General features: G+C 38.5%; 1 protein-coding gene across 1 annotated transcript; it reads left to right on the top strand.

Moving 5' to 3' along the window:
- The first annotated feature begins 10591 nt into the window (after positions 1-10591).
- On the top strand, positions 10592-13641 carry LOC149191141 (putative glucan 1,3-beta-glucosidase A). The gene is made up of 9 exons (XM_089413511.1): positions 10592-10690; positions 10824-10966; positions 11078-11197; positions 11279-11473; positions 11811-11969; positions 12062-12231; positions 12338-12493; positions 12651-13006; positions 13150-13641. Exons 1-9 carry the CDS (start codon positions 10600-10602, stop codon positions 13350-13352), a joined length of 1593 nt encoding a protein of 530 aa, XP_089269637.1. The 5' UTR covers positions 10592-10599; the 3' UTR covers positions 13353-13641.
- Positions 13642-14324: the final 683 nt, after the last annotated feature.

Here is a 14324-nt window from a genome sequence, read left to right as displayed (position 1 = left end):
ATAAATCCAAGGTATATAAACCCTACCATAAATATTATAAACCCTAAAATAAAAATGGTTGAACATGGTTGACTATGGTTGATTTCAATATAGACAAAATCCTGTGACAATGCAATGTTGGACCATGGTTGACCATGGTTGATTTTCATATTGAGACAATATTTTTTAGAATGTGACATTGGGTCATGGTTGACCATGCTTTGTTTTCACACTGAAACAATCTTTGTCAGAATGCAACGTTGCAACATGGTTGACCATGGATGGCCATGGTTGTCACAATGTGACATTGGACCAAGAAAAAATCTTTGTCACAATGTGACCATGGTTATTCACCATGGTCAGTTTCCATATTGAGACAATCTTTGTCAAATGCAATGTTGGAACATGGTTGACCATGGTTGATTTTCATGTTGAGACAATCCTTGTCACAATGTTACATTGGACCATGGTTGACCATGATTGATTTTAATATGAAGACAATATTTCTCACACTCTGACGTTGGACCTGACCAGCAACAATAAACCCAAGGGATTAACACTAAAAACCAACCGGATTATAAACCTAAAGGAGTTATATTAAGTCGAAGAGACTAATATTATAAACCCTAGGTATATAAACCCTAACATAAATACCATAAACCCTAAACTAAACATGCTTGACCATGTTTTAGCATGTTTGGTTTTGATATTGAGAGAATATTTGTGACAATGTGACATTTGATCATGGTTTACCATGGTTGACCATGGTTGATTTTCATATCGAGTCAAACTTTGTCATAATGTCACATTGCACCATGGTTGCACATGGTTGACCATGTTTATAAACCCAAGGGATTTATATTAAACCTTAGGATTAGTATTACAAACATTATGAATAATATTATACTCTAGGAATATAAACCCTTAGATTGATAAACCCAAGGGATTAATTCTAAAATCTCAAGGTACTATAAACCCAAGGAAATAATATTAAACCCAAGGGATTAATACTAAAAAACCAATGGATTATAAACCCAAGGGGTAAATATTACAAACCCAAGCTATATAAACCCTAAGATAAATATTATAAACCCTAAAATAAAGATGGTTGACCATGGTTGATTTTCTTATTGAAAAAGTCTTTGTCACAATGCGACGTTAAACTATGGTTGAACATGATTGATTTTCATTTTGAGACAACCTTTATCACAATGCGACATTGGACAATTGTTGACCATGGTTGATTTTCACATTGAGACAATATTTGTCACAATGAGATGTTGTACCATGGTTGACCATGGATGACCATGTTGTCACAATGTGACATTGACCCAAGATACAATCTTTGTCACAATGTGACCATGGTTATTAACCATGGTTGAATATGATTGACCATGATTGACCATGGTTGATTTTCATATTGAGACAATATTTCTGAGAAAGTGACCATGTTAATTACTTTGTAGTTGGAAGATCAAAGCATGAACAAATGATTTGATTTTAGGTTTTTATCCATTCAATTACACCATTCAAACTAAAAAATGGATATATATACAAGTGAAGTAGCGCCTTTAGTTGAGTGTATATTATAAGCACTAAAATAAACATGGTTGACCATGGTTTATTTTCATATTGAGACAATCCTTGTCACAATGCAATGTTGCACCATGGTTGACCATGCTTAACCATGGTTTATTTTCATATCAAGACAATATTTGACACAATGTGATGTTTGACCACAGTTGACCATGATTGATCCTGGATGACCATATTGGATTTTATAAAACATGGTTGAACATGGTTGACCAAGGTTGACCATGATTGACCATGGTTGGACATGATTATCATATTGAAACAGTCTTTGTCATAATGCGACATTGGACCATGGTTGAGACAATCATTGATTTTCATATTGAGACAATCTTTGTTACAATGCGATGTTGGACCATGGTTGACCAAGGGAATAATAAACCTAGGGATTAATACTAAAAACACAAGGGACTATAAACATATATGAATAATATTAAACCCTCGCAATATGAAACCTTGGATTAATAAACACAAGGGATTGATATTATAAACCCAAGATTTAAGGTTTATATATCTTGGGTTTATAATTTTTATCCCTTTGGTTTATTATTCCATTGGGTTTATAAACCCTAAAATAAACATGGTTGCCTATGGTTGATTTCCATATATAAATGAAAAAAGAAAACTTAAAAAGATGTTTTGTGCTCAATGGAGACTTAATTATAATTCTATATCATAGTAAATAACTTAAGAATAACATAATAATTGCCTAAAAGATTTTTTAATTTTTTAATGAATAAAATAAAAGTGAATTATTAATTATTAATAATGAATTAATTAATTATTTAATAAATTGATGAATTATTTAATGAATTAATGAATTATATAATGGGTTAATTAATAATGAATAAAATAAAAATAAATTATTGAAATAATTAACAATATTTATATTAATAAATATTAATTTAATTAGGCATATTGATATCAATAAAATAATATTAATAAATATTAATTTTACTTTAAGCAATATTAAAATATTACCTCTAACCCTAGGTGGAAATTAAACTATACTAAATATTCAACCGTAGAAGGGATTCCTTCGTTACAATAATGGCTACTCAACATAAAGCTATGTCAAATATTGATCCACGGTAAACAAAAGGGATTCGAGATTAAGAACATCATTTTCCACCCAATTTAATTATACCGCTTTCCTTGTTCTTATTCATCGAAACCATTTTCCTTTGATCACTCTGCGAGTTGAATCATCCAAAACATAATGTGCTTCCCATTAATTATATGGTCATCAATTTATATGATTTTTACATTAAAAAAAAAACGACGAAATTAAAACATCAAAACAATTAATATATCCTCTCCAATAAAATGATTTTACATTAAAAATAAACAACGAAATTGAAACACCAACGCAATTAATATATGCTCTACAATAAAAATGTAAATGTAAGGCCCAATTGAAAACATTGTTGGAAGTTCCTAACACAATTTTGGTATCTTTTTATTCAAATGCGTACAACGCAAACCCTCCTCTCCCTCCTCTCCTTGGAACATTGTTTCTTATATTTATTTGGTTTTGTTATTGCTAAAGTTTTGTGGTAAATAATAAGTTATTGATTAAGTGTCTTTATCATTTATATGATTCACCCAAAACGCTAAACATAATTTCCTCTACCGTTTCAACTAAAAACAAACATCAACAATATGTACAACGCAGAAGTATTGAATGCCAATAGTATAAATAAAAACAAGGAAAAATAGAAAGAATTTTCCATTGTATAATTCCCTTTATCCCATTACTAAGCCATTTTTTTAATCGAGTTTGTCAGATGAGTAGCTTTCTCTTCACCTGCAATTTATATAGAAGGCAAACATAAAATGTGATGTTACTGTCTCAAACAATTAATGTGAAGACAATGTTAAGTTGTATTGAAATACCACAACTTTTGTTGCGACTGCGCAGAACTGATGAAGGCACAGTTTCTTGTAGAACTGATGGTGTTGATTCCAAACGCCAACTATCTAATACACAGAAAACACCAACTAAACTATGTAGATCATCATTTATCAATCTATATATTAATATCATTATAATTGCAACGTTGTAACTACAAATTCAATTGTGGTCGACAAACAAAATCCTGTAGTCATGAAAGTAAAAATTTCAATACAAAATAAGGTGATCGAATCAAACCCTTAACATGACACATTAGGCCAGAGGCCTAACATTTACCCACATTATGTCTCAGAGCTAAAGAAATTGAGGGTCAATAAAGAAGCTACGCTGGCGGTCTGCAGGCGGTATGTCTTTCCAGGTTTCACCGGTAGAATGTAGGGCGAACATTGGTTGCTGGTAGCGTTGCAAGTTTTACTGTTGTCTACTGAGCAGTTGTATTTTCCTTGGCCCTCTATCAACAGACGCTGCAATATCAACCCACAAATTGATGTTTGTTTGTTGAGTTTCAATCAATCACGATTTCAAACCGAGTACGAGAGAGACGATATATATATACCTGAGGTTCCCCAACCCAAACAAAAGGATTGGATGAGAGGCCCACAACCTGTTAGTATGTGATAGTATGCCACCAATCATCGAGGATGATGCTCAGTTCTCTGTCATGGACGAAGGGCTTTGTTTTTGCAGAGTCGACTGTTAAAGAGCCATACAAACCGGCCAAACGTTGGAGACCATAGCGGCCATGATAGAAATATGTCCCAGGTTGCATACATTATTAACATTGGGCCACAAATTCCCAACACAATATAACCAAGTTAAGATGCAAGTATTGAAAACAAAATGTGTTAAACATACCCTATCAACAACGAATCTGTAGATAAATGTCTCGCTCGATAGGATTGCACATTGAGATATGGACGCAGTTCTGGTTCTCTCGAGCTTTGAGCCGATAGCAGAAATGCCCACTAGGAGGGAAACACTTTACTTGATCAGCACGATTAATCGATCCATGTTTAACGCTTGAAACGCTTCAGCTCTTGTGATTAATGGATCTGTGGTGCCACTGAGGCATTCAATTTGTTGCTCAAAGTTTAACCACAGTGGTGCGGTTGGTTGTAAATGTGATAGAAAACCTGCACAGATGAATCTAGCTAGTAAAGGTTGAACACACAACTTTGCAGAAAATAGGTTACAATGCTCATGATATAGCATCACTGGGTGAAGATCCCAAGGTAATGCGACATAGTGGTGATCAATGAGAGGACTCAACACCTACAACAAGTTCCAAATAGAACTAGCCAGTTGTGGAGTGAAAGGAGGAGCAAATCAGGGAGTAAATTATGTAGAAGAACTAGCCAGTTGCGGAGTGAAAGGAGGAGCAAATCAGGGAGTAAATCATGTAGAAGAACTAGCCAGTTGCGGAGTGAAAGGAGGAGAAAATCATGCAGAAATGATCTTACATGTAGTCCCATGCTCTAACTAAGTGTTTGCATGTGCCAGTAATGAAGGTCCTAGGTGTGTAGTATCTCCAACACCCCCCCTGAACACCACTATGGGGAAAACTAGAAAATGAGCCCTCACAACTGAGGCCAAAGGTCACCCAAAATGCAGTGAAACTTGTACTAAAATTGAGGAAAGAGGGAAAACCTTGTGGGAAAACCCCCCCTCAAAATACAATGTAATCAAAAGAAAAGAGGAAGAAAAGACAGTTGCTAAGCAACTGTGTCCTTCACTCCAAGACGATCGCACAGAGAGTGAAAATGCTGCTCAGTGAATGTCTTGGTGAAGATGTCTGCAGTCTGTTCTGCTGAAGGACCAAACTGCAAATCCATGACCTGATCATGTACTAAGTCTCTGATGTAGTGCATATGGATCTCTATGTGCTTTGTCCGTTGTCTCTTTACTGGATCCTTGCAAAATTTGAGAGTGCTTTGGTTGTGACACCAGATGACAATGGGCTGGTGGAACTGGATGCCCAACTCAGTGAGGAAGTGTTGTAGCCATAGAGCCTGAATGGTGATGTTGACTACTCCTTTGTACTTGGCCTCAGCTGAAGAGAGAACAATAGCAGTCTGCTTCTTGCTCAACCAACAGATAGGGCCAAGCTATAGAATGAGTGAATATACGGAAGTGGACTTGCAATCAATGTTGTCTCCCACCCAATCAGAATCTATGAAGCCAAGGAGACTCAATGTAGTGCCTACTGCATAGTGAATCCCGAAGGTGATGGTGCCATGCACATATCGTAGGATGCGCTTGGCAGCATTCCAGTGTAGCTCATGTGGCTCCTGCATGTATCTGGAAACTGCCCCTACTGCATATGAGAGATCTAGTCTGGAGTGGGTGAGGTACAATATGCTCCCCACTAGCTGTCGGTAGAGAGTACTGTCAACTAATGGAGTGTCTCCTCCATCCTCAAGGCGAACCCTAGACAGAAAAGGAGTCGATGCTGGCTTGCAGTCAGACATGTGAAATCTCTCGAGGAGATCTCGTGCATACTTAGCTTGAGAGAGTTTGATTCATGTGGCATCCTGGCTGATCTCAAGACCAAGAAAGAAGTGTAATGGACCTATGTCCGTCATTAAGAACCTATCATGTAAGGCCCTCTTAACTGCAGCAATGGCTGAAGTCGAGCTTCCGGTGACGAGGAGATCATCCACATACAAAACTAAGATAAGAAGAGAATCATGTGTCCTGAGCATGTTAATATTCGGATCAAACTTACATCTTTCGAAGTTTTGTGATAAGAGAAAAGAATCCATCTTCACATACAAAGCTCTCGGGGTCTGCTCAAGGCCATAAAGAGATTTCTTAAGTCTGCAGACCAAAGGTGAATCCTGAATGAAACCATGTGATTTCTCCATGTGGATCTCGTTAGATAGGTCTCCGTGAAGAAATGCATTCTTCACATCCATCTAATGTACTTCCCACCCCTGGGTAGTCGTAATGGCAAGTGTAAGGCATATGGAATCCATCTTTGCTACTAGAGAAAAGGTCTTGTCATAATCAATGCCATGCACTTGCTGGAAGCCTTTGGCTACTAGCATGGCTTTCTGTCTGGTGATTTGCCCATTTGCAGCACTCTTGGTCCTGTAGACCCATTTGCATCGGACAAGTTTCCTTCCTGAAGGAAGGGGGACCAGATCCCAGGTCTGGTTCTCTGGGAGGGAGTTATACTCCTCCTCCATGGTGGACTCCCAAGAGGGATGCCCAGCAGCTTTAGCATAATATTGCGGATCAGAACACTGAACCAAATGACAATGCCAGGATGGCGTTGCTTCAATGGCAGTGAGGGCAAGAGGAGACTAAATAAACTCTGAGCTAGTCCTCCACGAATCAGAATTATCCCCCACAAGACCATTTCTAGTAGTTGGGTGGTCTTGTGCATATATCTCACTTAATCTCCTTGCTCTCTGATTTATGACAGGGGAAGTTGATTCATTGGTGGAAGCCTAATATGGGCTTGGATGTGGATCATGATATGCATGCATTGGATTTGTATCTGAAGACTCTGTCTCTACGTCTGCATGCTCTACCTCGGCATCTACATGCTCTGTATCTGCATCTAAGTGTACTGAGTCATCATCTCGGACATGAGGTAGATAAAAGGTGTCTGCATACGGCAATTGAGGTGCATGTGAGAGACCTTCCTCAAATTTGACACTTCGCTCAATGATGAGCTTGTCTGTAGAGGAAACCAAGAGCGTATCCCTTCACACCATCAAGGTATCCAACAAAGATGCACTCAATGCTCTGTGGATCAAGAGCTTTTCTCTTTTCATAGGGGATCCTGGACCATGCTCAGGAGCCGAAAACACGGAAGCGAGTGTCCTCCAGTTTAGTGCCGCTCCAAGCCTCAAAGAGGGTTCGATCCTTGACAAACCTATGAGGAGATGTGTTCTAGATGTAGTTAGCACAATTAAGTGCTTCAACCCATAGCTTATGAGTTACTGACTTAGCATGCAACATGTAGGAAGCCATCTCTTTGAGAGATCGGTTCTTTCTCTTAGCAACTCTGTTTTGCTGTGGAGTGTATGGAACTGTGTGCTGCAACTGTATTCTGGACTCAAAGCAAAGGTTCTAATGTGTTGTGTTAACATATTACCCCCCACTGTCTGTATGGAGGGCTTTGATATTTCTCTCTCACTGTGTCTCAACTAGTGCTTTGAAATCTTCAAAGTGTGCAAAAACTTCGGATTTGGCTCTGAAAAGATACACCCAAGTATACTGTGAGAAATCATTATTAAATGTAAGCACATACCTTGCTTTGTTGATGGAACGATGAGGAAAAGGCCCCATGAGATCACTATGTATCAGATCTAGAGGAGAGGATGCTCTATGAATCTTGCTAGTGTCAAACTTTTCTCTAGGATGTTTGCCAAGGACACACCCTTTACAAACGTCTTTAGGGAAACTGATATTTGGCAAGTCTTCCACCATCTCATGCTTTCTTAGCTGCTACATATACCTGTAATTTAAGTGACCAAACCTCTTGTGCTAAATCCTACTACTATCATCAGCATGTGTAAGCAACAAGGAGGATTCAGATTCAATAAATTCAAAAAATGCATAGAGTCTAGCTCCATTGTTTACCTTACTAGTTGCAATTTTGGAGCTGCTATGTAGGTCATATATGTTCACTGCATCTGGAGTGAATTCCACTCTCTTTCCAGTCCCAGAATGAGTGATCTGGTACACTAAAAGCAGGTTTACCGAAAGTTTTGGAACATGAAGCACATCTTCAATGCTTCCGTGTAAAAGTTCTACTCTACCTTTTCCGGTGACCTCAATAGGTGAGTCATCTCCCATGAGGATAGGAGGTCCTTTGCATGCATCCAAAGAGGAATAGACTTCCTTTGCAGTAGCCATATGATGTGATGCACCAGAATCTATAATCCATGCATCAGGGGAAGAGTTAATTGCAACTAAAGCATCAAAATTGTTATCTTTCCCATGTGGCAAATCCTTAGTTTTCTTTTTGGCTTCCTGAGGGATGTGGTCTCCAAGGTTGTGCTTCTGAAGGATTTCTACCATTTGGTCAATTTGTTTCTTCATGCAGGAGGATTCCGGATGGAATCCTAGGTGATAGTAGGTGCATTTGTCTCCTTTCTTCCCTTTCTCATTTCTGGAGCCGGCGGAGTTATTGAAGGGCTTGGTGTACTCTTCTTTCTTTGGATGGGAATGCACTTTTCCCTTGTCTTTTTGATGTTGATTTTTTTGATTTGAATCAGATCTGTGATTTTTATTATTGCTGCCATCATGCATAGCAAGTGCATGTGCTTTTGGAGGTTTGATTTTCCCCATGCCAATGAGTTTATCTTGCTCTAAAGTGAGGGACTCCATCAACTTTTTGAAATGTAGACACAAAGACAGAGTATTCTGGTTTGAGCTTTGACATAATAGAGAGAACTTGGCGACTCTCCTCCTTGGATTTATCAATTCCACAACCCTTGAGTTGTAGCAATAGATCATTATATTTGGTGAAGAAGTCTTGAACTCTGTCATAGTTCAGTGGATCCAATGAGAGCAGCTCCACTTCGAGCAGATGTCCTTTCATCTCATCCTGTTTCCCGTAGAGTTCTTCAACCTTTTTCCAAATCTCATTGGGAGTATTGCAGGCAGATATATGAAACTGCAACTCTGGGGAGATGCACATGCATATGGATCCGTGGGCCTCATCCATGCGGTTGAGGTACTTGGATTTCTCTATGGCTGAAGTGGGTTCCATTTTTGCAGCCATGGTAATCCTGTACAACCCTTTCTGACGAAGGTATCGAGCCATTGGGTCCTTCCATTCATGATAGTTGTATGATGTTAGGATCGATGCTTTGGGAAACTCCATTTTTCTGTCAATCTTCGATCTCCAAGCTGTAATGCCTGTAAAATAAAGCACTGGTGCATCTTTTATCTAGCAACCTGTGGGCTCTGATACCATGCAAATGTGTTAGAAAACCTGCACAAATGAATCTAGCTAGTAAAGGTTGAACACACAGCTTTGCAGAGCAAAAACACTAAAAGAATCGAAAGAACAAAAAGAATGATTGATTCAGAAAATAGATTACAATGCTCATGATATAGCATTACTGGGTGAAGATGCCAAGGTAATGCCCCATAGTGGTGAATAATGAGAGGACTCAACACCTACAACAAGTTCCGGAGAGAACTAGCTAGTTGCAGAGTGAAAGGAAGAGCAAATCAGAGAGTAAATCATGTAAAAAGGATCTTGCATTTAGTCCCATACTCTAACTAAGTGTCCACATGTGCCAGTAATGAAAGTCCTAGGTGTATAGTATCTCCAACACTGACCTCTCTGGCCCTTTTTCTTCTCGAGACTATTCACATCGCAGGAACTCGACTTTTGAAATTACATTTCATGTCCTTTGATTTACTTTGCTGCCACGTTATCCCCCACAACAAGGATCACTAAATTTTAATTAAAAAAATAACATCTAACATTTACTGCAAATCACTTCATGCTCCCTCGCAGCGGAGCCGTAGATATGCTTCTTAGACGAAGCAATTTCAGAACATATTCGCTCCCTATTTAATCTTGCCCGTCCAAATTTTGTTATTGAAAAAAGTGAACGTCGACTCTTCCACCCCGAGGTTGAAATAGGGGAGCCTTCGGCTTATAATTTAAGCTCTGAAACAAGTTGTGATGACGTAACAATTTTATAATAATAGTTTTCGTTTTATGAGCACCATTGGAGATCAAGTCAGCCACATGTGAGCCACAAATCTCTGACTTTGTATGTCACGTTCCTATTCTAGAAACTTTGAGTCAAGCATGTCACGCTCTGTTCCAGAAACACACTTTACAAAAAAGCTTCGACTCAAACCTTAGGACTTTGTATTTTATGCATGAATCCAACAGCAACGTGCTTTATTTGCGCTTTCTGACCTGGATACATGAGACTTTTGCATTCTAAATCAAGTGCAGTTGTACCATCTTTGACCCGGATCCCGAGAAACCCTACCGAATTAGATTCCCACAACCACTAACAAGTTAGTGCGCTGACTCGATTCGATTCTGCGATCCGTTAGATGCGTATATCTCTCTATAAAATGTTTCAACTGTCAACATGATATTAAGATATTAATGTGCAGGTTTCATAATGGCAACTTATATCGATGTCCATGCCAGAAAATGGTCTCAAAGATGCTTTCGATTTGTTACTACTCTCCTGTTTTTCACGTCTTCCCTCGGTACATTATTCGAATCTCAATTTATTCGAAGTTTATTGAAAATTGGAGGTTTCTTTTCAGTTATGATTTTAGTAAAGCTTTTCAGTTATGCATGTTAACTGAATAAGCTTATTTCCACTATTCATCTCTGTAGCTTATGGAAGGAAGATATTAGAAGCGAGGAGACTTACCAACGACACGCAGAAGTACCATTCTGTAAATTTGGGAGGGTGGCTTGTTATCGAAGGATGGATCAAGCCGTCACTCTTTGATGGGATTCCTGACAAGGATCTGCTGGTATTCGTTTTGTTGTGCTCCTATTGGAGTTTGCAATTCCATCGGTTGCTCCTACAATCAGCAGCTCGAGTTGTTTATTCTTATTTAGGTTTCAATGTTTGATTTTCTCAGGATGGGACGCAGATCCAGCTAAAATCGATGAAACTGGGAACCTACGTGGTTGCAGAAGATGGAGGGGGGACAATCATGGCAGTAAACAGAACTAATCCCTCGGGATGGGAAACTTTCAACGTATGTGTTTGTTGACAAATTTGTGCCCCTCCTTTTCGCTTCTTTGATGATGAATTCTGAGACTAACTTGTACTGCTGCAGTTATGGCGTGTGAGAGATGGCTACTACCAACTTAGAGTCTTCAATAAGCAGTTTGTAGGAGCCAATAATGGAGGAGGGGGTATTGTGGAGGCCGTAGCCACCACACCTAACAGCTCCGAAACATTTCAGATCATTAGAAACCCGGCTAATGCCAATAGTGTGCATATCAAAGTCCTCAATGGAATGTACATGCAGGTTTGTTATCAGAGATTTCAAGGATCGCCATCTTCAAGGACTTTTGCAAGGGGCTATATCTATATATATATAAAAGTGTGTTCAATTGGATTAACCATGAGCCAAAAGCATCTTGTAGATAGGAAGGTCACAAGGGATGGGTATATATATATATATATAAAAGAGTGTTTTCAATTGGATTAACCATGAGCCAAAAGCATCTTGTAGATAGGAAGGTCACAAGGGATGGGTCTAAATTTGATAGAGTCAAACAAAATAAGTGATAAGCATTGATTTCAGATTCATATTCAACCATTAACCTCATATATATATTTTTGTTAATATTCGACACACGCAGGCGCAATCTAAAGATCAGCTGACTGCCGATTTCGAAGGGGAGCCTGGTTGGGACGACGATAATGCTGCAACTTTCGAGATGACCATCGTAGGGACGATGCAGGGGGAGTTTCAAATCTCAAACGGTTATGGACCCGAGAAAGCTACACAAGTCTTGAACGTAATGGGCAATTCCTACTAAACATCTTACTCTATTCTCTTGAGAAATAGTACCGAATGGGGCTTCTCATGATTTTACTTTTTGGCTCTCAGGAACATCGAAGCACCTACATCACAGAGGATGATTTCGTTTTCATGTCCAAGAACGGGATAAGTGCTGTCAGAATTCCAGTTGGATGGTGGATTGCTAGTGATCCAAAGCCTCCTGCTCCATTTGTTGGAGGATCCTTAGCTTGTCTCGACAAAGCTTTCTCGTGGGCACAGTAAGTGAAAACTGGTCTTCATTCCGAAAATTTTCGACCCTACAAACAAACAGAAGTCCAGATAATGGACTATAGGTTAACTAACTTTGTGAAAACCATGCTGCAGGAACCATGGCATTAAGGTGATTATCGATCTCCATGCTGCTCCGGGCTCACAAAACGGTTATGAGCACAGTGGCACCAGAGATGGATTTATAGAATGGCCTGAGTCGCAAGAGAACATCGACAAGAGTCTATCTGTCATTGATTTTCTTGCTGCGAGGTACAACAAATTCCTATAGCAGTAATTAATTTCGATAGATTTTGACATGGCATAAAAAACTGCTCCATAGAATAACTAGATTTCTGGATATAGTAGAAAATTTAGCATTCAGTCAGGTCCATAGCAAATTTTTAAAAATTGCTCCTGTCATTGACAGATATGCTACACACCCCGCCCTTTTGGGCATTGAGCTATTGAATGAGCCACGGTCGCCTGCAGTAAGTATGAACAATGTGACTGATTACTATTCACGGGGTTACGACATCGTTAGAAAGTATTCGTCGTCGGCCTATGTGATAATGTGCAACAGAATCGGTTCTGCAGATCCAAAAGAGTTGTTTCAAATGAACAACGGCTTATCCCGCACCGTTGTGGATGTGCATTACTACAATCTTTTCGATGATGCCACTTTCAAAAATATGACGGTTCAGCAGAACATCGACTACATCAAAACCACAAGAGCTCAAACTCTGCAGAGCCTCGTCTCGGTCAATGGTCCTCTCATTTTTGTTGGTAAATATAAAATTTCCCTGCATTTAACTGCTTTAGCGTGGCTCTCTCTATAAAAAGTATGAATTTAATCATGCACTAGTATCATTCTTACCATATACAAAAGGGACAAAATTCTGTTTCATAACTTTGTGATTTTATTGTAGGGGAATGGGTGGATGAGTGGGAACTGAACAGTGCGACACAATCGGATTATCAAAGGTACGGAGATGCACAGTTACAAGTATATGGTGAAGCTTCTTTCGGGTGGGCATATTGGACGCTACGAAACATTGGTAGTAGGCACTGGGATTTGGAATGGATGGTGAAAAATCGATACCTTATATTGCCTGCATCAAACCAAAGTTAATTTTTTGCTTTCCTTGGAAGAGATCGATCAGTGATATTATATTATATAAGTAAGTCGATGAATAAGTTTGATAGGAGAATAAGTAGCTGCAACAGTAGCTTGAGTGAAATAATGGTACAATCCATAGCCCAAACCGTGGGATGATGGATCATATATACCGACTGATGGATCTTAAATATATCATATAATTCATATGAAATTTAATATCAAGACTTTGTAATATTGGAGTGTAATCATTAATGTTACTGCTAATGCTCCACTTTCTCATAAAGATATATCATATAATTCATATGAAATTTAATTTCAGGATATTTTATATTGGAGTGTAATCATTAATGCTACTGCTAATGCTCCACTTTCTCATGAAGATATATCATGTAATTCATATGAAATTTAATATCAAGACTCTGTAATATTGGAGTGTAATCATTAATGTTACTACTAATGCTCCACTTTCTCATAAAAATAGAATACGGCGCAGATTACTAAGTGCGACCCACACTCACACGCACTTGGTATATGGTTGATTGTTCACCATGGTTGATTGATATAAAGTTCTAAGGTGTTATTTTGTCAAATGATGAGAATTAGAAGTAGACTTAAAATGAAAAAGTTGAAATTGATTTTATGAACCAGAGCTAAGCAGTGGCGGAAGTCACTGCCAAGAAAGGGAGTGAATTTATAAAAGAGTGTTTCATTTGCGATAATGGTGGGCAATCAATTTGCTTCAACGGTATATTCATGTCGACACATTTAATGTACATCCTCTTGTGCTATATCCACTGAAATGGGCTCAATATGCCATGTTAATGCGAGCTTGAGTTTTCCTGTGGCTACATTCCAAATCTGCATGGATTCATTCAAGAATGAAACAGCTCAACAACTCAAAAAAATATGACATGTAATATAGACATATTTTTAAAAGGAGTAATGTATCCTTGTGGAGCAATTGAAAATAAGTGTCTATGTAAA

Source organism: Pinus tabuliformis, chromosome 3_1 (genome assembly GCF_031772625.1).
Source record: "Pinus tabuliformis cultivar Carrire ecotype Pingquan chromosome 3_1, CPIR1, whole genome shotgun sequence".
Classification (NCBI taxonomy): domain Eukaryota; kingdom Viridiplantae; phylum Streptophyta; class Pinopsida; order Pinales; family Pinaceae; genus Pinus; species Pinus tabuliformis.
Note: the sequence above shows the minus strand (reverse complement) of the source record. Positions and strands in the feature narration are given on the sequence as shown.

Excerpts from the sequence above, each read along its gene's own strand:
- LOC149191141 (XM_089413511.1), top strand. The coding sequence starts at position 10,600 with ATGGCAACTTATATCGATGTCCATGCCAGAAAATGGTCTCAAAGATGC. Across the intron at positions 12,494-12,650 it reads ATTGATTTTCTTGCTGCGAG|ATATGCTACACACCCCGCCC; the intron begins GTACAACAAATT and ends TGTCATTGACAG. Across the intron at positions 13,007-13,149 it reads TGGTCCTCTCATTTTTGTTG|GGGAATGGGTGGATGAGTGG; the intron begins GTAAATATAAAA and ends ATTTTATTGTAG.